General features: G+C 42.9%; 1 protein-coding gene across 1 annotated transcript; it reads right to left on the minus strand.

The window, feature by feature from the left end:
- Window positions 1-14,697: 14,697 nt before the first annotated feature.
- On the minus strand, window positions 14,698-21,402 carry LOC311304117 (E3 ubiquitin-protein ligase TRIM35-like; the record flags this gene model as incomplete). The annotated part of the gene is made up of 6 exons (XM_084430977.1): window positions 14,698-15,312; window positions 15,683-15,801; window positions 15,883-15,905; window positions 16,024-16,254; window positions 16,458-16,553; window positions 21,007-21,402. 6 exons carry the CDS (start codon window positions 21,400-21,402, stop codon window positions 14,765-14,767), a joined length of 1,413 nt encoding a protein of 470 aa, XP_084287103.1. The 3' UTR covers window positions 14,698-14,764.
- Window positions 21,403-23,709: the final 2,307 nt, after the last annotated feature.

Here is a 23,709-nt window from a genome sequence, read left to right on the forward strand (position 1 = left end):
GAGGGGCAGCGCTAGGGCTGGGCTAAGGGGGCTTAAGTTAAGCCCCGAATGTTTTTAGTGAAGCCCCGAATATGTTGTTCAATTGTCTTTCTCACAGAGCAAAGCAATTAATCAGAAAAAACAAATGTGAATAAGATTACAGCGGCCGCGATTACCTAATCATGAACAGTGCATATTACATTTTTTATTTATATTTTTCCCTTTGCATTGAAGGTACTTTTGACGTGCTTTTGCAGCGTTGAGCATTGTAGCCAATCACAGACATGTCTGTTGATCACATCGGCCAATCAGAGGCGTTTAAATGAGTCGCTGTGCTGAAGATGTGTTTTGCGCGAGCTCACCGAGTTCACGGTCGCAAACCTGTTATTATTATTGGCAATAAACTTAATATGCAAATAAGAGATTCACTTGATATTATTATTGATGCTGCTCTGATGCACTACATTACGCAACGCTCTGTTTGTTGTTAGGAAGACTAAAAATTCAGCGGTCTAGCTCATCAATGTCAAAATGATTAAATAAGTTAACGAATGCCTGGTAAAATGTAAGTAGAATTTTTTGTTTTATATTTGACTGTTTTACAATAGAAAAGTTCAACTACCGAGACAAGCAACGTATATTTTGGGATCGTGTGCACATCTAAACGATCAAATATGTCAAAATGGCTGTCTTGGAGATTCACTTAAACAGTTTATTCACTTAAATACAGTTTATGTCTTAAATGGGCGTTAATAGTTGGGAGAAAATATGATGCGTAATAATGATTAGATCTGCATTTGGTCTTAAAGGGGCAGCAGTCTAATAAACCTACAAAAGGCAAAGAGAAAATCAGTCGCAGCTCTTGAATGAATAATTTTGGCTTTTATAACTTTAATCTATGATAACCTATGCAGTGTTATTTTAAATCTGACTTTATTAGATGTCTTTTTAGCCCATATTACTCCTGAACAGTAATGTTCAAAATATAAATATAAAGCAATATTAAATGTGTTCATAATAGTTTTTCCCCCCTTTTTTTTATATAACAAAAAGAACCGATAAGAATACCGTTAAAGTACCGGATCGATAAGGAGTATTGGTAAGAGTAGTAATACCGTTAAAACCTTAACAATACCCATCCCTATTGGCAGCAACGAATTAAAAGTTATGGCCAATTTAACTGCGATTTAAATTCAGTATATATACTTCTGCCATATGTTGCCACCCCTCAAAAATTCCTGCCCCCCTCTCGCCACCCCATAAATATTTTTCTAGATCCGCCCCTGATGGACATGCATTGAAATGCTAAAAAATAATGCTGTAAAACTTTGAATAAAACACAAAAGAACATATAAAATACAAAACCATTAATTATAAACAATCTCAAAATGCTTATACATGTTTTATTTATTGCTCTTTATTTGTCAGAGAGTTTCTCCAGGTCTGTCATGATCAAATCAAATCAAATTTTATTTATTTTGCACATAAAAACAACAGTAGTGGCCATTGTGCTGTACAACAGAATATATATCTAAAAAACAAAAAAAGGGCGCAAAGGGAGTTTACATCAAAAACACAAATCATAAAATTCAACATTCATTTTCTGTCATGCTCAAATCTTTGTCAGTGTAATGAGCAGGAATAAAGATCTGAGTGACTTTGACAAGGACCAGACTGTTATGGCAAGGTGACTGGGTCAGAGTATCTCTGAAACTCAAGGCTTGTGTGTCGCTTCCGGTCAGCAGTGGTGAGGATTTACCAACAGTGTCCGAGGAGGGACGAACACACACCGGCGACGAGGTGTTGGACACCCAAGACTCATCGATGGACGAGGGCAATGAAGGCTATCCCGTCTGGTCCGAGCCAACAGAAGGTCTAGTGTGGCATAAGACACACACAACTTTAATGATGTTATGGGAAGAAGAATGTTTATTTATACAGCGCCTTTCCATCGCTCAAGGTCACTTTACATGGGAGAAATGAGTCACAACACACAGTGCATCACATTCTGCTGTGTATGGGGCCAAAGACCGATCAGAGAGCCTATCATGACCCCAGTCCACCTTCAACGATAACTGAGACAATATATTGTTACACCCCTACAAATAATGCATACTACATGCATGATATACGTGATGTATTATAAGGATCCATCCATCCATCTTCTTCCGCTTATCCGGGGCCGGGTCGCGGGGGCAGCAGTCTAAGCAGAGATGCCCAGACTTCCCTCTCCCTAGACCCGGGCTATTCAATTGGCGGCCCGCCAATCATCTCCATCTGGCCCGAGGACACCAACCTCCCTCCTCTTTTCCTGGCGGTGCGGCTAATTTAGTTTGATACTCGCTCCGATTGACCTGAGAAACGTTTTACGTGCAAATATTTCAGCAGTTATTATATGTGTCCCGAATTTATGTCGACTGAACCAGCGATACCAATCATTCGTGAATGAATCATTCTTTTGGTTCGATCCTTTCTAAACGCGCTTGCATGTCCGTTCACACTGCCGCCGGCGAGAGTGTCAAAGTGGCTGGTCAGTAACGGTCTAAAACTATTCGGATTCATTCGGACCGCTCCGTCACTGAATCATCTGAAGCGGTTTCTCGGTCAGTACAGTAACAACAAATAGTTGCGTTTACTCCCGGTCCCGGACACTATTATTAAACAGCGTTGCATTTAATAGCCTCAACTTTCCCAACAAGACTGATGAGGAAAGCAGGAGAAACATTGTGGCATGAACGAAATTAGAAGTCTTTAAATCCCCTAATCACCCTTACAAACATTTACCATGAATGTACTGTAGTAATTTACCATGGTTGGGCAGAAATGTGCAATATTTATATTGAATACTACTGTATGTAGTAATAAATAAATATGATTTATATTGCATTCGATTTATTAGGTGGGTAGAGGAATATATAATTAATGTTTGTTATGAAATTATGTCAGTTTCTTTGTAAAGGTGTGTATAGTTTTTAAATTGTTTTTAGGCATTTTTTATACAGTGGGAGTGAGTAGCCTGTGGTTATCAAGTCTCACTGTCAGAATATTTTCATTTAAGCATAACAATTATAAATAAAATAATTATTATTTCTCACCAAAAGCTACGAGTTTGTATAATTAATTTATTTGTTCCAAGAAAAATAGTTGTACACAGCTGTAAATTATCAGGTTTTTATTTATTATGTTTTTATATCTGCATACTGTTGGGTACCACATTACCAAGTAAATACCATACTTTTTTAGGGTTACTTTAACTTAAATAATAAATAAATAAGCTAAACCCCCAAACCAACCCACCAGCCCACCTCAACTTTTCGATTTGATAATCGACTTGATGGCCCTCGAATGAAGCCAATTGAATAGCCCTGCCCTAGACACTTCCTCCAGCTCTTCTGGGGGGGACACCGAGGCGTTCCCAGGCCAGCCGGGAGACATAGTCTCTCCAGCGTGTCCTAGGTCTTCCCCGGGGTCTCCTCCCAGTGGGACGCGCCTGGAACACCTTCCCGGGAAGGCGTCCAGGAGGCATCCGGAACAGATGCCCGAGCCACCTCAGCTGGCCCCTGTCGATGTGGAGGAGCAGTGGCTCTACTCTGAGCTCCTCCCGAGCGACCGAGCTTCTCACCCTATCTCTAAGTGATCGCCCAGCCACCCTGCGGAGAAACATAATTTCAGCCGCCTGTATCCGGGATCTTGTTCTTTCGGTCATGACCCACAGCTCATGACCACAGGTGAGAGTAGGAACGTAGATTGACCGGTAAATCGAGAGCTTCGCCTTGCGGCTCAGCTCTTTCTTCACCACGACAGACCGGTACATCGACCGCATTACTGCAGAAGCTGCACCGATCCGTCTGTCAATCTCCCGTTCCATCCTTCCCTCAATCGTGAACAAAACCCCGAGATACTTGAACTCCTCCACTTGAGGCAGGAACTCTCCACCAACCTGAAGTGGGCAAGCCACCCTTTTCCGACTGAGAACCATGGCCTCGGATTTGGAAGTGCTGATTCTCATCCCAGCCGCTTCACACTTGGCTGCAAACCGTCCCAGTGCATGCTGAAGGTCCTGGTTTGATGAGGCCAGCATGACAACATCATCCGCAAAGAGCAGAGACGAAACCATTTTATCACCAAACCTGACCCCCTCCGGCCCCTGGCTGAGCCTAGAAATTCTGTCCATAGAAATTATGAACAGAACCGGCGACAAAGGGCAGCCCTGCCGGAGTCCAACATGCACTGGGAACAAGTCTGACTTACTGCCGGCAATGCAAACCAAGCTCCTGCTCCGGTCGTACAGGGACCGGATAGCCCTTAGCAAAGGACCCCGGACCCCATACTCCTGGAGCACCCTCCACAGGCCGCCGCGAGGGACACAGTCGAATGCCTTCTCCAAATCCACAAAGCACATGTGGACTGGTTGGGCAAACTCCCATGAACCCTGTAGAGGGTATAGAGCTGGTCCAGTGTTCCACGACCGGGACAAAAACCACACTGTTCCTCCTGGATCCAAGGTTCTACTATCGGCCGTATTCTCCTCTCCAGTACCCTGGCATAGACTTTCCCAGGGGGGCTGAGAAGTGTGATCCCCCTGTAGTTGGAACACACTCTCTGGTCCCCCTTCTTAAAAAGAGGGACCACCACCCCGGTCTGCCATCCCAGAGGCACTGTCCCCGATCGCCACGCGATGCTGCAGAGGCGTGTCAGCCAAGACAGCCCCACAACATCCAGAGACTTGAGATACTCAGGGCGGATCTCATCCACCCCCGGTGCCTTGCCACCGAGGAACTTCTTAACCATCTGAGGTCGGCAATCACGCCGGCGTGATCTGCTCGCTTTTTTCCTTATCAGTTGAATTGAGACCCGAAATACTCTGTTGACTTTGATTTTACAAACAAGTTTCATACATCAATCGATCCTGTTAAGTGTGTATTATTTTTGTGTATACTCACAATAAAAGCAAAGTGTTTTGCTTTTTGCCAAATAAAGAACAATAAACATGATGCGAGTTCTGCCTTCTCTCTGTCAGTTAAGTCCATTCTGAAACACGTCAGAAAATGAACCATAACTCAGCGAATACTCAGTCAAACAGGCATACAGACACACAGACATGAAGCTTGAATTCTCTTCTTTTAAATGAAATTTATAAAAAAACAAATATTCTCTGTTTATGTAATCTGTATGAAAAGAGAGAGATGTCAGTCGTTCTCATCTCAGCTCATTATGTTTTAATGTGACCCCGCCCACGGAGAGCGCGCACTATTCAAACGCAAATGACTGAGGCAATCCATGCAAACTGTTAACGCCCCCATATCAGCGCAAGAAAACACATCAGGCTTATTCAGATCATTGCACTTGTTTACACCGTCTCGCAGCGCTGTGAGGAATAATACTGTCGTCAGTGATGGAGTACTCGAGTCCTGGACTCGGACTCGAGTCCGACTCGAGTCCTTATTCTCTGGACTCGAGTCCGACTCGAGACTCCATTCACTGGACTCGTGACTCGACTTGGACTCGCGGACTGATGACTCGTACTTGGACTCGGACTTGAGGATATATAAAATCGGACAAGACCGGCCGTGATCTATTTTCCCCTCACAGACACTGCTACCGCTCGCTCTCCTTGCTTGACACACTCACTGACGTCACTCACTTTACGCTGCATTCTCGTGCATTATTCGCGGGCTAAATGTTGACATTTGGAAAATGCAGAAAGATGTGCCCCGGATCGTTAAGTTCGCCTACACGGATTTTGCATCTAATGCTGGAAAGAGCAGCGCTAAATGTTGTGTGTGTAATCGCACAATTGAGGAAAAGACTGGGACAACTTCAAACTTCAACAGACATCTGTCACGGATGCACCCAGAAAAGTAAGTAAAATGCTTTCCATTGGTTTTCTCCACAAAAAACTATTATTGACTAATGCATATATGATAATAAACAGAGGTAATAAACTTGCAAACATCATGATGGACGATGACATCGGGATGGGGGGATAACGTAACACTCATTTAACATTAGATAAGTTCCTCTACATCATCAGCAATTTCGATTTTGGCACGCTTTGCAGCAGCTGAGCTGACCACTAAGGAGCGAATGTACAGTGACGTGACATAACTGCTAGATTCAAACTGTGCTTTCTTTTGTGCTCGCTAAGCCAAAGACGATTGTATTCCTTCCGCTAAAGAAAATAGTCCGTTCCGTGTCCATAGCAACGCTCTGTTTTTCATGGCAACGGTGTTATACCAGAGAATGTAGACGGGCTCTGGTTATACTTCGCAGCGGTCTGTTATCAAGAAATAACAAGAATAAGAAATAAGGCATTCTACATTGGAATTCAGCCAAGCCATGTAATAAATACATATAATTTATAGCAAAACAATTCATTTATAGTTTGTAAAATACACAATGGTGTCTATGGAAGCAGCAATAAACAATCCTTTCAAATATATTTGCCGACATATTTAATTCATATCAGATACACAGTGTAAGTAATCATAAAGTTTACTCTATTCTTCTCCCAGTTCACCGACCACTTACTTTCATGTATTTCGGGAGAAACTGATGAATTCAGGAAGAAACCAACCCTAGAAGAAGCTTGTCATTTTATTGTTAACTGTTACACTGCTTTACATCGTCAATCTTTTTCTCTCGCTTTTTCCTCACAGCCACACTCAGTTGGACACCGCAACATTGTTTAATCCCTTTACAATGAAAATCTCTAAAGTTATTTTAATTTTTACAAAAATATCTTTAAAATACAGTGTCCTGAAAAATGGACGTTTCTTTATTTATGTAATACAGTGTTAATGTTACTTATAAAAAAATTGCTCAGCCCTGGAACTCAGTTGACTGATCATCCAAAAATGTATTTAAACAATTAAATAAATATAATCGTGCCACAGCTAGTTGACAATGATTTTAACTAAGGTCAAAGACAATTCTAGTGATATTATACACATTTCTAGCTGCAAGAAAGTGTGCTTGAAAAATGTTGCTTGATTTGGCTTAAATGTATATAATTTCTCCCGCTAGGTACCAACAATACTGTGCCTCCGTTGCATCACATTTGACACCAGCTGCTTCAGGTCAGAGTGCCATTACATCATTTTTCCATGCTGGACACCAAGGGATCTACGACACCAAACATCCACGTCAAAAGGCTATAAGTGATGCCCTTGTAAAAGATCTTATCATTAGCTGTTGCTTGCCTCTCTCCATAGTTGACAATGAGGATTTCAGGCACTTCCTTCATGTCCTGGACCCTCAGTATAGGCCTATAGCAAGATCCACTATCTCCTCTGTTACCATTCCTGGAATGGTAAAAGTTCAGAAGGAATGGATAAAATGCCAGCTGGCAGAAGCATCAAGTGTTGCTGTTACTACAGACATTTGGAGTGATCGCAAGATGCGGTCATTCCTTGGAGTGACAGCACACACAGTGACTGAGGTAAACCATGTACTCAGCCTTCAGTCATATCTTCTTACCTGCGAAAGAGTTCATGGCAAACACACCGGAGAAAAGATTGCAATGATGTTTGAATGCTGTGCTGAAGAGTATCTGATTAAGAATAAGATCAACTTTGTCATCACTGACAATGCGTCCAACATGAGGAAGGCATTCCAGGCCAGATTTCTGCCAGACGAGGATGATGCTGCAGAAGTTCATGATCCCAGGACATTCATGGAGCCGGAGGATGAAATCTGGCAAGACCTGACTCCAGAAGATCAAGAGGCAGTCAATGCCACTTTGGATGAGAACTGTAAGATGCAGAGACTGTCGTGCTTCACACATTCACTGCAGTTGGTCATAAAAGATGGTTTGAAAGAAGCCAGTGGGCTGTCAGGCACCCTAGCCAAGCTGTCCCGTGCAGCCAACCTCCTCCACAGTGGCACCTCATTTAAAGACTGCTTTGAAGCATACTTCGGTGATGCAACAATTCCATCAGCAAATGCTACGCGATGGAATTCCACTTTGAAGCAAATAAAGGCATATGTGAATTTTGACATACAAAAGCTAGCATATGTGTTGGACTTAGAGGGGCACAAAAGTCTAATCCTATCACAGCGAGAATATGCTCAGCTTAAAGAACTAATTGAAGTTCTTGATCCATTCTTAGAGGCAACCAACCTGACTCAGGGAGAGAAAACTGTCACCGTCAGTGTTGTTGTGCCCTGTGTCCTCACTCTGCACAGTCATCTGCAGGAAATAAGAGGAAGAGTCAGATACTGTGGCCCGCTGGTGAGAGCTCTGGAGAACTCCATCAAAGCAAGGTTCACAGAGATCTTCAGTGCAGTGATGATGCCGGGATGTGAGCCAGATGAAGGAAGAGGTCCCACCAAATTTCCTTTCACCATTGCCTACTTTGTAGCATCTGTGTTGGACCCAGCATTTGGTTTCCAGTGGCTAGAACATGATGTGCAGCTGGACAATAGCATTAAAGGGGAACTAAAGAGTCAAATAAAAGGTGAGAAATGTTTTTTCATGTTTACCTCTATGAGTTTTACGTCCACATTCAATATGTAAGCCCATTTAATAACATATTTATAACATATCTTTCCTGCCACCTCTTGTTTCAGAGTATATCAAAGCAGAAGGCGAGAAACAACAGTCAACATCATCATCAGCCGCTGCAACTGGGCCAGGGGTAGGTGATGCTCCAGCATCTCCTCCTGAGACCCCTCAGAAGAAGCTGAAAATGTTCTCACACTATCGGAAGACTCCCTCCTCCACTAACAACAAGCCATCTGTCTATGCTCAGTTGAATGCATATCTTGACTTGATCGCCGAGCAGGACTCAGTCCCATGCTTTGGGTTTTGGCAGCAACACAAAGCCAAGTTCCCTGCACTCTATCAGCTTGCCACACAGGTATTCTGTATTCCTGCCACCAGTGCACCCATTGAAAGGGTATTTAGCCATGGAGGCATTTTGATGAGGCCTCACCGTGCAAGGTTGAGTAGTACCATGCTTTCAAATCTGATGCTTTTAAAATGCAACATGAAAATGCAGCATGATTAAAGATGCAATTTGTAAATTTTCTACGCTAGGGGTCTCTCAATATGTGAGATACATGAAATACATGCTTTTGATGGCATCGTAAAGTTGTAAAGCGTGTTGCAAAGTGTATATGTCAAATCAGTAAATAAACTCTCTTTGCAATCGTGACAGTGGTGTAATTTTTGTTTAATGTAGAACCTCTTTTATAAATTTGATCAGCTCTTTAAAGGTGACAGAGTGGAGACATGTAGGCACTGGGGGCTCGAGACTCGACTCGGACTCGAACACGGGACTCGAGACTCGAGACTCGACTCGGACTCGAACTCAGGTAATGGTGACTCGACTTGGACTCGACTCGGACTCTTCTTTGGTGACTCGGACTTGGACTTGGACTCGAACACTGGGACTCGAGACTCGACTCGGACTCGACAGTTGGTGACTCGACTACAACACTGACTGTCGTAATAATAATAATGGAAAATGTACCTCAGAAGTGCTGGTATTTCGAGGAGCAACGGATGGAATACTGTAGTAAGTTTTTTTCATTCTCAAGTGAATCGTGTTTCTGTGTGTGTGTGGGAATGAATGAATGAACGGCAGAGATGCGCGCTGTTTATCACAACTCGCAAAAAGACAGTTTAAATTTGAATTGCATTTCTGTGTGTGAATGAAGGATCCGCTTTTAGCAAACTGTATTGCTATACTGAGATGAGTAAAAAGCGACTGAAATATGTTTTAATAAAATGTATTTGTATAAGCAATGTATTAAACAGCAAATTAACATTTATATTTCTTATATAAACAAAAGACCTATGTTACAGACATATGAAAGACAACATTTCGTTGACTAGTTTTGGATAGAGTATACATTTTTACTGTAAAATATCTGCCACTTCAAATAAGTTTTTGTTTGCCAATTTTAGCTCATATGTTAAATATAGTATGTTTTGTCAAAAATAAAGTAATCAAATAATCAATCAAATCCTTAACTTTGAAATATGTATGATAAAATGTATACTTTAGTTTTTACAAAGAAAGATTACACTTGAATTGTTGTTGTAATTGTAACCTTTTTAATAAAAAAGTATATTTACAAGGTAAGATATTATACAATTTGTGAAAAAAAAAAATGAGATGCTTCCAACTGTGAACCAATTTGATAGAATATATATATATATATACATATTGTTCTTGCATTCTTTCTTGTGGCTCAGTCACACACCTGAATGAATGGCTCATTAAGTATGAGGGCCCCATTGTCTCCTCAGGTGCGAACCACTAAATATGCATGATGGTGTCGGATCGTTGATGCCCCATATTGCGCCCGCATATGGCCTTTCCAAACAGAAAGTGTTTTGCAAAATTTAAATCAATGTATTGTGTTATGTGAATGATTAGGGAGGATGATTTTCACATCATTTTGAAGAAAAAACTCTAGGCGACAACATCCATTAGTCAAAAGTCTTATTGACACATATTTAGTATGTGTTTTGTGGCCTTATTTCAGAAACTTTAGTTTTTAGTTTTTTCAATAACCACGCATAAACATTATTCTCTCAAAAATAAAACATGAACATATATGTTGCTCACATATTATGGTAGCCCTGTTTGTGCTAAATAGAGTGTAATTACACTTTTGCCATTAATATGTTCTTAAGCAACTGAAAAAAGCACAAATGTAAGGGCATGTCAGAACATCTCAAGGACCCCAAAAACACCTTAGACCCCAGAGGGTTAACTACCTTGGAGACTTCAGCTTGGGTGAGGGACGAGTCCACCTCTGAGCCCTCAGCCTCTGCTTCCTCAATGGAAGACTTGGTGGGATTGAGGAGATCCTCGAATTATTCCTTCCACCGTCCAACGACATCCCCAGATGAGGTCAACATCTCCCCACCTCTACTGTAGACAGCGTTGGTAGGGCACTGCTTCCCTCTCCTGAGGTGCCGGACGGTTTGCCAGAATCTCTTCGAGGCCAGCCGATAGTCCTTCTCCATGGCCTCACCGAACTCCTCCCAGGCCCAAGTTTTTTAATCGAGCTAAACCTAAACCGTTGAGCACTAATTTGACTAAAGATATAACAGTTGGTCTCTTTTGCTCTTTTTCATATTCACTCATGTTTTCAGAGCTGTTCTGTGTCAAACATGTGCATGAATACACAGATCATGAAGTAGTGAACACTTCTCTCTCATTCACTCTTTTACCAGAGGAACGCTAGACGGAGTCTTCAGTCACTGATGAAAACCTCACGCATACAGACGGAGAGAAATGAGAGACAGCAGACAGAATGAGAGCCAGAGTTTACAGTTCATAACTGATGCCCTGCACACACACACACACACACACACGCACACACACACACACACACACACACACACACTCGAGCTCTTGAACACTTGTCTACTTGCATGACGTATTTCCTCTATTTGGCCCTAGTGTTCAGGCAGGCGTAAAGACTGCAAGTGTGTGTAGAACTTTTGATCACTCGATGGGACACACTTATAGTCTTGCAAAAAATGCAATTGTTTACAGAGCTTTTCATTATTATATTTTGAATATTTAGCATTTTAAAATAAGCTTCTACATGTGTGTTCAGTAGTCGCTGTGTAACTAACATGAGACACAGACTTAAAGTTGTGCTGCTTCTAATCAAGTGATAAAAACTGTTGCAAATGTTGAACAAAACAGGCCTACACACACCATACTCATCCTACACACACACACACCATACTCATCTGTGCACCAATAAAATGTGCAACACTTTATGATATCATTTTACTACCAAATTATATGCATCTAATTAATTTAAATTACAGTGGAATATTTTCCTCGATATCCCGCGATTTCGGGGCACATGAGTTCCCGAACATAATGCATGATGGGATACGCTTAGCCTCGAGTACCGCTCCGAAGCTGTGTGGTTTAGTGTGCATTAAGGGCACTTTGGCATTTTAAGACATGGGAAAGTCTTGCACACTTACTTACTATCAAGTGCACGCGCTCTCAACTGGCCAAGACCGCAAGTGTGTGTATTTGGACGAGGCATGACTCTCTCCATGACCTTAATTGCCTTAATAACCACCACCCACAGTTGTGATGAAGCAACAGATCTTTTCTTCTGTGTTTTGGTGTAACGTTACATCCGAAATGTAATGAATTATTGAAACATAATGTAGGGCAGTGCATGTTGTTGACTGTATGTTGAGATGGACGAATCACTCACGGTAAGATCTAATGTGCATTTACAACATTTACTAACATTTATTACATGGCTTGGTTGAATTCCAATATAGAATGAGGTGTGTTATTTCTTGATATCAGACCGCTGCGAAGTATAACACACCGTTGCCATGTAAAACAGAGCATTGCTATGGACGCAGGATTCTAACCGTAGAGACGGCGCGGACTATTTTCTTTAATGGAAGCAATACGCTGATTTCACGCAGCCGTTATTTTGAAATCGAAAGCGAGGCTCTGGTGGGAAGAAAACCGGAAGTGTCGCCTTTAATCACAGGAGAGACATGAATGCAATGGCGTATTGTTGTGTATAATACGGTGGCCGAGAGAGCTCAACACGCTGCAAATGAAGAAAACACATGCAAACAGAAAAAAAACGCATGCAAACAGAAAAAAACACAAGCAAATAGAAAAAAACACATGCAAATAGAAAAAAACACCAGCAAATAAGAAAACATCTTCATCAGTTTTACAACTCACGTGCGTCCCAATACTCACAACACAACCAAATACGAAAACGCGCTGCAATTACAGAAACGCGCTGCAAAAGTTCACAACACAACCAAACAGAAACGCGCTGCAAATAGAACAGAACACAACCGAATGTTTCCGGGGAACCCAATAAGTGACGGACGGACGGCTAGGACGTGCTTACAGCTGTCTACTTTTATTATTATTATTTATTTTATATTTTTTTGCAAAACATACAAAGATGACACGTTTATAACATACAACTTTGTATACAATATACAAAATGTATTTGCGATATGTTCAATGTCATAAGAATACTAAAAATAACAATGAGCTGAAGACTAAAATAAATAAATAAATAAAAAAGATAGAGAAAAAGAATGAGGAAAAGACATTAATCTATACATCAGTTACATTGAACACATTTTGTCATGTTATGTTAAAATAAGTTTCGTAAGAAATGTTAGAATGTAGCTAAGTTATAGGTCCAAATATGAGACGGCAAATTTTAAAGTTGAGACACTCACACAAAGATATAACTCATATTTTAAAAACTTTGTTGTATAAAATGTATATTTATTTGCAACAGTTATGTTAACAGCATTAATACTATATTTCTGGTAAGAACAGCTATTCAGCTGATGGACACGCGCTGCGTTGTCATGGGAACATCCCAGGTGAAAATAATGAGGAAATTACGTTGTCTTTCGTTGCTCCCTTCATCAACATAATGGCACACAAGTGCCCCGCTCCATCCAAAGTGCCCAATTCAAAGGCTCTGCCGTCTGCCCTTTTAAGAGTGTAGGGCATAGGTAAAGCCAGAGCCCGCGTCTCTCTGGTAAAGCTCGTTAGCCGTCCGTCCGTCACTTATTGGGTTCCCCGGAAACATTTCCGTTGTGTTCTGTTCTATTTGCAGCGCGTTTTCTGTTTGGTTGTGTTGTGAACTTTTGCAGCGCGTTTCTGTAATTGCAGCGCGTTTCCGTATTTGGTTGTGTTGTGAGTATTGGGACGCACGTGAGTTGTAAAACTGATGAAGATGTTTTCTTATTCGCTGGTGTTTTTTTTCTATTTGCATGTGTTTTTTTCTATTTGCATGTGTTTTTTTCTGTTTGCATGCGTTTTTTTCTGTTTGCATGTGTTTTCTTCATTTGCAGCGCGTTGAGCTCTCTCGGCCACCGTAGTATAATGATTTTGTGTCAATTCTAAAACTGTACATACATTTCTTTCAAACTTTAGACTATATACAGTGAAATTCATTTATACATTTTTTTTATATATATAATTCAGAAAGTAAAAAAAGAAGCAGGAATGAACTATATACATATCCTATATTGGATATTAACATCCAATAGTGTAAATCGCGGCAGCAGCTTCAGGTTGGTAGTCCATTGTTGTTTATCTTTATTTCCGGGGTTCTTCCCACTGGAGCCTCACTTTCGATTTCAAAATGGCGGCTGCATGAAATCAGCATATACAATGGTGTTTAAATCAATAAACTCCTATTTAAATCAATATTCGCATGATCACATGACTCTGAACAGGGGATCACATGACAGACATGAAACATGACAAAGACATGAAACGTGACCAAGACAAGACCAAATCGTGACAATAGGCCAAACCTGAGAAAATGCCACCATCTTGTAAAAAAATAAAAAGAAATTATATTATAAAGAAAAGGCCAACAGAACAAAAGTCTGTTAACAAAGACTGCATCATTTTGTAGTTAAATGGCCCTGGGATAAAAATAAATTGGCAGTTTTAATGGGTTTCAATGGGGAAAGTTTTGTCCTTAAGGTCCTGAGTGTAAATATTGTGTGTACAATGTGGAAAGGAAAGAAGAAAATTCAAATAAAAATACACACTTGTGCCAAAATTTATGCAGTTGGCATTAACATAGGACTTTTTTATTTTTAAAATTTGTTTTATTTATTTATTTAAGAGACAAACATGTCCTTTTGGAAACACAAGAGTTAATTTGGTTCTAAACTTTACATTGAAGTGTGATTGATCAATGATACCCTTTGATTGCAGTGTTATTATTGAAGCATAATCTACAAAACTGTATTAATCTAGAAGCAGAATCAGATTTAACTGTGATTTTCTGCTGTAATAAACAGTTTAACTGGTAAGATCCTCAGAGGAGAAGTTGTGCAGCCATTAAATAATAATGGAAAGACAGTCTCAGTGAAGGATGTCCTGAATCTGCGCAGACGGTCTTTAGTTACAGGATTAGAGAATGACACTGTTCCTCTGTCATAGTCCAGCTGAACTCTCACACGCTGAAGCTTCTGTTTAACAGTGAAGACAGTGGCGGGTTGCTCTGGGGATCTTGAGCTGTATTCGCTGTCTGTGTACCCCACACACCAGACATTAGACTTAGAGAAATCCAGTCCCTTCCTTTGGTGTGATGATGCTGCGGTTATTCCAAGACTCCAGCATGTATTGTCTCCAACCTCCACATCCCAGCAGTGTGTTCCTGAGTTAAAGCCCTCAGATCCCAGGACACATGGATAATAGTCAAACCTCTCTGGATTATCAGGAAGTGTTTTATCTCCATCACTGTTCGTCACACTGGTCAGATCAGCAGAGAGTTTGAGACGAGGATTTGCTGTGTTTGGATCCAGAGTCAACGGAGCTGCAAAGAGAATAACATCAGATTACAGGATGAGATATGATGTATTAGAAATGTAAATGTAAAACATTTTTCTTTTGTTGAAAGAGATCATAAATCAATGGTCTCTCAGTTACTGTCAGAATGGACTGAGGCTTCAGGTTTAATATCAGTATTCAATAAACACTATTGTATCCTAATACATAAACATAAACCATGAGGAATAGACTTTTCATTATGAGTTCGCTGAATGATCTGATGATTTTCTGAAATACAGTTCAGATTAACTTAGTAATTCAAGTGATTATTAAGTATTTTTCTATCAAATGTAGATGTTGTGTGTGTTTATATGTGAACTATCTTCTGCACTGGTGTCAAATCTGCTGAGACTCACTGTGTTGGACAGTTTCCAGCATCTTCTTCCAGACTCTGAACGGCAGGTTACCCAGATAACGCGACACATGAATCAAAGCTCCAGAACTCATCCGTGGATCCGGCTGTGAGATCCGGACTCTGAGGAACATTCAGGAGTCAGAACTGCAGTGAATTTGAGTTCAGATCCACTGAGAGAAGAGATACGAGCAGCTCACTTACCTTTCCATTGAGGCCTTAAAGTTCTGGAAAATATAGAGTTTGAAAACATTTTAATATCTTATCAAACACTTTAATTTTCAATGAGTCTCTCTATACAAGTTGTTTTAATACACAAAGATTGAAGCCAGATTGATTTGTCACCTTTAGAAACGAGACGTCATTGTCTTTCATCATCTCCTCTATGTCTCTGATTGTGTGTGAAAGAGCTGAGATGTGTGTGTTCATCTCCTCCAGCTTCTCCTTCATCCTCTGCTTCTTCTGCTCCTCTTCCTCTCTCAGTGCAGTGATTGTAGCTTCTTCTTCGTCTCTGAGAAACTGATGAAGCTTCTCAAACTCTTCTTTAAACTGACGCTCTGTGTGCTCAGCTTGAGACTGAAATCAAATCACATTCACTTCAATCATCTCAATCAACACAAATCTCGGATACCCGACATATAACGGATCCAGAAGCAGAAGCTGCTCGTCATTTACAGGAATAATCAACTGGAATCCATTATATTACATATATCAATTTATAACGGTATAAAGTGATCCTCCAGCTGTAGTGAAAATGACTCTTGATTCTGTTTCCTCACATTGATGTGTTGAGCTGTTTTCTCAAACTCTCCTTTCTTCTTTTCCTTGTGTTGAAGTTTCTGTTGTAAGGACTTCAGTGCTGTATTGAGCTCCTCCTAGAATTGAACAAAAACACATTAAACACCAGATTACAGTGAAGAGAAGAAAATACAGTGATATGATCATACAAGTCTGTGCAAAAGTATTCACCCCCACCCTGATTTCTTCTGTTTTTGTGTAAATCTCAAACTAAATTGATTCAGAAATTAAAACTTACATGACAATGTAAGTTACATGAAAGTTACCCCTCCTTGAACTGCCACCTTACCATGGTGGAGGGGTTTGAGTACCCGAATGAACCTAGGAGCTATGTTGTCTGGGGCTATATGCCCCTGGTAGGGTCTCCCAAGGCAAACAGGTCCTAGGCGACGGGTCAGACTAAGAGCGGTTCAAAAACCCTTATGATGCCAAAAAAAAGGAGGACCGTGACGTCGCCCGGTATGGCGCAGCCGGGGCCCCACCCTGGAGCCAGGCCCGGGGTTGGGGCTCGTATGCGAGCGCCTGGTGGTCGGGCCTCCCCCCATGGGGTCCGGCCGGGCTCAGCCCGAAGGAGCGACATGGGGCCACCCTCCCGTGGACCCACCACCTGCAGGAGGGACCGTAAGGGGCCGGTGCTAAGTGGATCGGGCGGCAGTCGAAGGCGGGGGCCTAGACAACCCGATCCCTGGACGCGGAATCTAGCTCTAGGGACATGGAATGTCACCTCTCTGGCGGGGAAGGAGCCTGAGGTTGTGCGTGAGGTTCAGAGATTCCGACTAGAGATAGTTGGGATCACCTCTACGCACGGCTTGGGCTCTGGAACCACACTCCTCGAGAGAGGATGGACTCTTCACCACTCTGGAGTTGCCCATGGTGAGAGGCGGCGGGCTGGTGTGGGTTTGCTTATAGCCCCCCAGCTCAGCCGCCATGTGTTGGAGTTCACCCCGGTGAACGAGAGGGTCGCTTCCCTACGCCTTCGGGTCAGGGATAGGTCTCTCACTGTCGTTTGTGCTTACGGGACGAACGGCAGTGCAGAGTACCCGGCCTTCTTGGAGTCTCTGGGAGGGGTGCTGGAAAGTGCTCCGACTGGGGACTCCGTCGTTCTACTGGGGGACTTCAACGCCCACGTGGGCAGCGACAGTGACACCTGGAGGGGCGTGATTGGGAGGAACGGCCCCCGATCTGAACCCGAGTGGTGTTCTGTTATTGGACTTCTGTGCTAGTTACAGCTTGTCCATAACGAACACCATGTTCAAGCATAAGGGTGTCCATCAGTGCACATGGCACCAGGACACTCTAGGCCGGAGGTCGATGATCGACTTTGTGGTCGTTTCATCCGACCTCCGGCCGTATGTCTTGGACACTCGGGTGAAGAGAGGGGCGGAGCTGTCAACTGATCACCACCTGGTGGTGAGTTGGATCCGATGGCGGGGGAGGAAGCTGGACAGACTCGGCAGACCCAAACGTACTGTGAGGGTCTGTTGGGAACGTTTGGCCGAATCTCCTGTCAGAGAGATCTTCAACTCCCACCTCCGGCAGAGCTTCGACCAGATCCCGAGGGAGTCTGGAGATATTGAGTCCGAGTGGACCATGTTCTCCACCTCCATTGTCAACGCGGCCACTCTGAGCTGTGGCCATAAGGTCTCCGGTGCCTGTCGAGGCGGCAATCCCCGAACCCGGTGGTGGACACCGGAAGTAAGGGATGCCGTCAAGCTGAAGGAGGAGTCCTATCGGGCCTGGCTGGCTTGTGAGACTCCTGAGGCAGCTGATGGGTACCGACGGGCCAAGCGGACTGCAGCCCGGGTGGTTGTGGAGGCAAAAACTCGGGCCTGGGAGGAGTTCGGTGAGGCCATGGATAAGGACTATCGATCGGCCTCGAAGAGATTCTGACAAACCGTCCGGCGCCTCAGGAGGGGGAAGCAGTGCCCTACCAACGCTGTTTACAGTGGAGGTGGGCAGCTGTTGACCTCGACTGGGGATATCACCGGACGGTGGAAGGAATACTTTGAGGATCTCCTCAATCCCGCCGTCACGTCTTCCATTGAGGAAGCAGAGGCTGAGGGCTCGGAGGCGGACTCGTCCATCACCCAAGCTGAAGTCACCGAGGTAGTCAAGAAACTCCTCGGTGGTAAGGCACCGGGGTTGGATGAGATCCGCCCTGAGTACCTCAAGTCTCTGGATGTTGTGGGGTTGTCTTGGCTGACACGCCTCTGCAACATCGCGTGGCGGTCGGGGACAGTACCTTTGGACTGGCAGACCGGGGTGGTGGTCCCTCTTTTCAAGAAGGGGGATCGGAGGGTGTGCTCCAACTATAGGGGGATCACACTTCTCAGCCTCCCTGGGAAAGTCTATGCCAGGGTACTGGAGAGGAGAATCCGGCCGATAGTAGAACCTCGGATTCAGGAGGAACAGTGTGGTTTTCGTCCCGGTCGTGGAACACTGGACCAGCTCTATACCCTCTACAGGGTGCTGGAGGGCTCATGGGAGTTTGCCCAACCAATCCACATGTGCTTTGTGGATTTGGAGAAGGCATTCGACTGTGTCCCTCGCGGCGGCCTGTGGAGGGTGCTCCGGGAGTATGGGGTCCGGGGCCCTTTGCTAAGGGCTATCCGGTCCCTGTACGACCGGAGCAGGAGCTTGGTTCGTATTGCCAGCAGTAAGTCAGACTTGTTCCCGGTGCGTGTTGGACTCCGGCAGGGCTGCCCTTTGTCGCCGGTTCTGTTCATAATTTTTATGGTCAGAATTTCTAGGCGCAGCCAGGGGCCGGAGGGGGTCAGGTTTGGGGACCACACGATTTCATCTCTGCTCTTTGCGGATGATGTTGTCGTGTTGGCCTCATCAAACCAGGACCTCCAGCATGCACTGGGACGGTTTGCAGTCGAGTGTGAAGCGGCTGGGATGAAAATCAGCACCTCCAAATCTGAGGCCATGGTTCTCAGTCGGAAAAGGGTGGTTTGCCCGCTTCAGGTTGGTGGAGAGCTCCTGCCTCAAGTGGAGGAGTTTAAGTATCTTGGGGTCTTGTTCACGAGTGAGGGAAGGATGGAACGGGAGATTGACAGACGGATCGGTGCAGCTTCTGCAGTAATGCGGTCCCTGTACCGGTCTGTCGTGTGCGGCTCAGCTCTCGATTTACCAGTCAATCTACGTTCCTACTCTCACCTATGGTCATGAGCTGTGGGTCATGACCGAAAGGACAAGATCCCGGATACAAGCGGCCGAAATGAGCTTTCTCCGCAGGGTGGCTGGGCGATCCCTTAGAGATAGGGTGAGAAGCTCGGTCACTCGGGAGGAGCTCAGAGTAGAGCCGCTGCTCCTCCACATCGAGAGGGGTCAGTTGAGGTGGCTCGGGCATCTTTTCCGGATGCCTCCTGGACGCCTTCCCGAGAAGGACCGAGACCCCGGGGAAGACCTAGGACACGCTGGAGAGACTATGTCTCCCGGCTGGCCTGGGAACGCCTCTGTGTCCCCCCGGAAGAGCTGGAGGAAGTGTCTAGGGAGAGGGAAGTCTGGGCATCCCTGCTTAGACTGCTGCCCCCGCGACCCGGCCCCGGATAAGCGGTAGAAGATGGATGGATGGATGGATGACAATGTTATTTACTGAAGAAAAGAAGTAATCCAATACTAACTGGGCCTGCGTGAGAATGTATTTGGCCCCATAGTTACTAATTCCTCAAATCTCTGAAACTGTATTTATAATGTTGTTCAGCTGGACTAAACACAGCCAGTCCTGATCACTGCAGCCCTGTTCAATCAAATAAACACTTAAATAGGACTTTTTCAACAGCATGAAGTTGGTTAAAAGGTCTTAAACAGTAACACACTATTGACAAAGGTGAAAGAAACTCCAGGAATAATGATGAAGACGGTGATTGAAATACACCCGTCTGTGATGGATTACAAAGCTATTTCAAAGGCTCTTGGACTCAAAGAACCACAGCGAGAGCCATTATATCCAAATGGAGAAAACTCGGCACAGTAGCAAACCTTCCCAGAAGTGGCTCAAAGTCACCAAAGGGCCAAGAACAACATCGTAGGAACTGAATTTTCTTATTTTCTATCAGAAAATGCTGAAGCACAATATCCCATCTTTAGTCTGCAAACTGAAGCTCAAGCAACAAGACAATGATTCAAAGAATAGTGAGTAAATCCACCTCTGAACGGCTCAAAAAAGCACAATTACAGTTTTGGAGTGGCCTTGTCAAATGCCTGACTTGAAATCAATTTAGATGATGTGGCAGGACCTTAAACAGGGAGTTCATGCTTGAAAACCCTCCAGTGAGGCTGAACTAAAGTTGTCCGCTCAATTGTGCTCTTTTTTTTTTCAATAATGATATCTATAAAAGGCGCCACTATTTAGTATGAGACACAAAAACATAAGAAATCAGGATGGGCAAATACTTTTACAGCACAGTAAATGTCATATAAAGTTGAGTAAACTGACATTGAAATAGTAATGCATGAATGTGATGATATCTATGTTTATGACTAATAATTGTTCTTTACATGTGAAACAAGAAACATTAGTCTTACCTTGTAAGATGAAATCACTTCACTGATGGGTCTGAATGTGTGATTGGTGTGTTTCTCTGAGTCTCTGCACACTAAACACACCGGCTGTTTGTCCTCCAGACAGAAGAGTTTGAGTTTCTCACTGTGTAAACTGCAGATCTCCTCAGATCCTGATGAACGTTTCTCATTTCTCTCCTTCAGGAACGACTCACACAAGTTTTTTAATGTGAGATTAACTGGAGGAAATTCTTTTGAGGATTTTCTCCTGCAGACAGGACACTCCTGAGTTTCCTTAGTTTTCCAGAACTGTTGTAGACACTCTTTACAAATACTGTGACTACAGGACAGAATAACAGGAACATTGAAGATTTCACAGCAAACAGGACAAATATAATCATCTTCAGCTGCTGAAGCCATTTTCACCGTTTGAGTCTCGCAAACTAAACTCTACTTTTACTTTCTGAACGACGGTTTTCAAAAATGAATCACAATGAGAATCAAAGATCTGCTGTCGGTTCAGAAATGAACATCACAAAAATCCTTCTGTAAAGTTTTTCTCTTTGTTCTCCATTGATTGCTTATTCTTTATTGCTTTTGTTGAGACGAAGTCGGTGTGACAGAAAGGAGAAATAACAAGTCAGTCTCTTCCTGGTTAGTGTTGTAAGAGGGAGTTTATGATCACCTTTGGGTTTACAAGCAGGTCAAACAGGAAGGTCAGGATTTCTTCAGGTAAAATGTATTCAAAATGGACATGCATTGAAATGTTACAAAATAATGCTGTAAAACTTTGAATAAAACACAAAAGAACAAATAAAATACAAAACTATCAATTATAAACAATCTCAAAATGCTTATACATGCTTTATTTATTGCTCTTTCAGAGAGTTTCTCCAGGTCTGTCATGATCAAATCAAATCAAATCAAATTGTATGTAGCACATAAAAACAGCAGTAGTTGGCCATTGTGATGTATAACAGAATAAATATCTAAAAAACAAAAAAAGAGTGCAAAGGGAGTTTACATCAAAAACACCAATCATAAAATTCAACATTAATGTTCTGTCATGCTCAAGTCTTTGTCAGTGTAATGGGCAGGAATAAAGATCTGAGTGACAAGGGCCAGATTGTTATGGCGAGGTGACTGGGTCAGAGTATCTCTGAAACTCAAGGCTTGTGTGTCGCTCCCGGTCAGCAGTGGTGAGGATTGACCAACAGTGTCCGAGGAGGGATGAACACACACCGGCGACAAGGTGTTGGACACCCAAGACTCATCGATGGACGAGGGCAATGACGGCTATCCCGTCTGGTCCGAGCCAACAGAAGCTCTAGTGTGGCATAAGTCACACACAACTTTAATGATGTTATGGGAAGAAGAAGAAGTTTTATTTATATAGCGCCTTTCCATCGCTCAAGGTCACTTTACATGGGAGAAATGAGTCACAACACACAGTGCATCACATTCTGCAGCGTATGAGGCCAAAGACCAATCAGAGTGCCTATGATGACCCCTGTCCACCTTCAACGATAATTGAGACAATATATTGTTACACCCCTACAAATAATGCATACTAACTGCATGATATACATGATCAATTATAAGAATAATAACAGCAAATGTTTTTTATTAGCTGTAATAAAACGTCATTTGATCTGTTTATTATTTTGCTATTAAATGTAAAAAAAAAGAAAAAAAGTTTATGGTTTATTTGAGTAATTTGAGTCTGTTAACTACTGAACTTTTTTTGCCTTATTTGTTGCCTTTATCACATTAATAATCATAAATTAGGTGTATTCACTATAACAACCGCCTCGCTCTACATTATCCGTTACGCATTTAACACCGACTTTCATAACCACCTTAGCACTGCTCTTCACCCACACTGGCGACTGCCTCACAAACACAGAGAAAATGTTGGTAATTACTTAGAAAGACTTCAGTAACTGACAAGCAACATGAGGTGACTTTTACAACAAATGTTTGGGTAACACTTTACATCAGTATGATGTACTGCCTCTAAAGAGTCGGCCACATTTACACTGATGCTTGTTGACTGGATCCAATTTTTTGACAACCAGCCCAGAGAACAACATAGTGTCGGCCCAGATCCGGCCCACATCCGTACGGTACACATGGATTCCCCACAGCCCGGATGTGGGCCGGATCTGGGCCGACACTGTGTTGCTGTCTGGGAGTTTACATCTAAAATGATCCCATATCTGACATCTTTTACACTAGCCTACACAAAACAACCCAAGGTAGATGTACTGACCCGGAAAAGCAATGGACGCAGATGAAACAATAATACAAGCTTTTGCTTTCCACACCATATTTTAAAGTCCCCCTGGCCTGTAGTCAATAATTGTATCCCTTAAAACTCATTTTTGATCACCAAAATTACACATTTAAGTGTTTTTCTTCATGTCTTAAAATATCTTGAATGTAACTCGACACCCTTTCCTCATTTAGTATACGCGGTTCTATGAATATGCAAATGAGCCCCGCCTCCACTCACTCACTCAGCTCAGAGATCCACTGGTTGACGATCACACGTTGATCTGATGGTTACAAGGTAGTTTGTGAAGTTTCATTCACAAAGTTTCAAATGAGGTTCATTCTCGTGTGTTGCGCAGCACATTTGAGAAAGAGGTTTGTTCTCACGTGTCAAGCATGTTCGGTTGAGCTTCTGAAATCTGTTCATCATATAAAGCGATCATGTCTCTTCAG

This window comes from Rutilus rutilus, assembly GCF_951802725.1.
Source record: "Rutilus rutilus genome assembly, chromosome: 14".
In the NCBI taxonomy this organism is placed as follows: Eukaryota; Metazoa; Chordata; class Actinopteri; order Cypriniformes; family Leuciscidae; genus Rutilus; species Rutilus rutilus.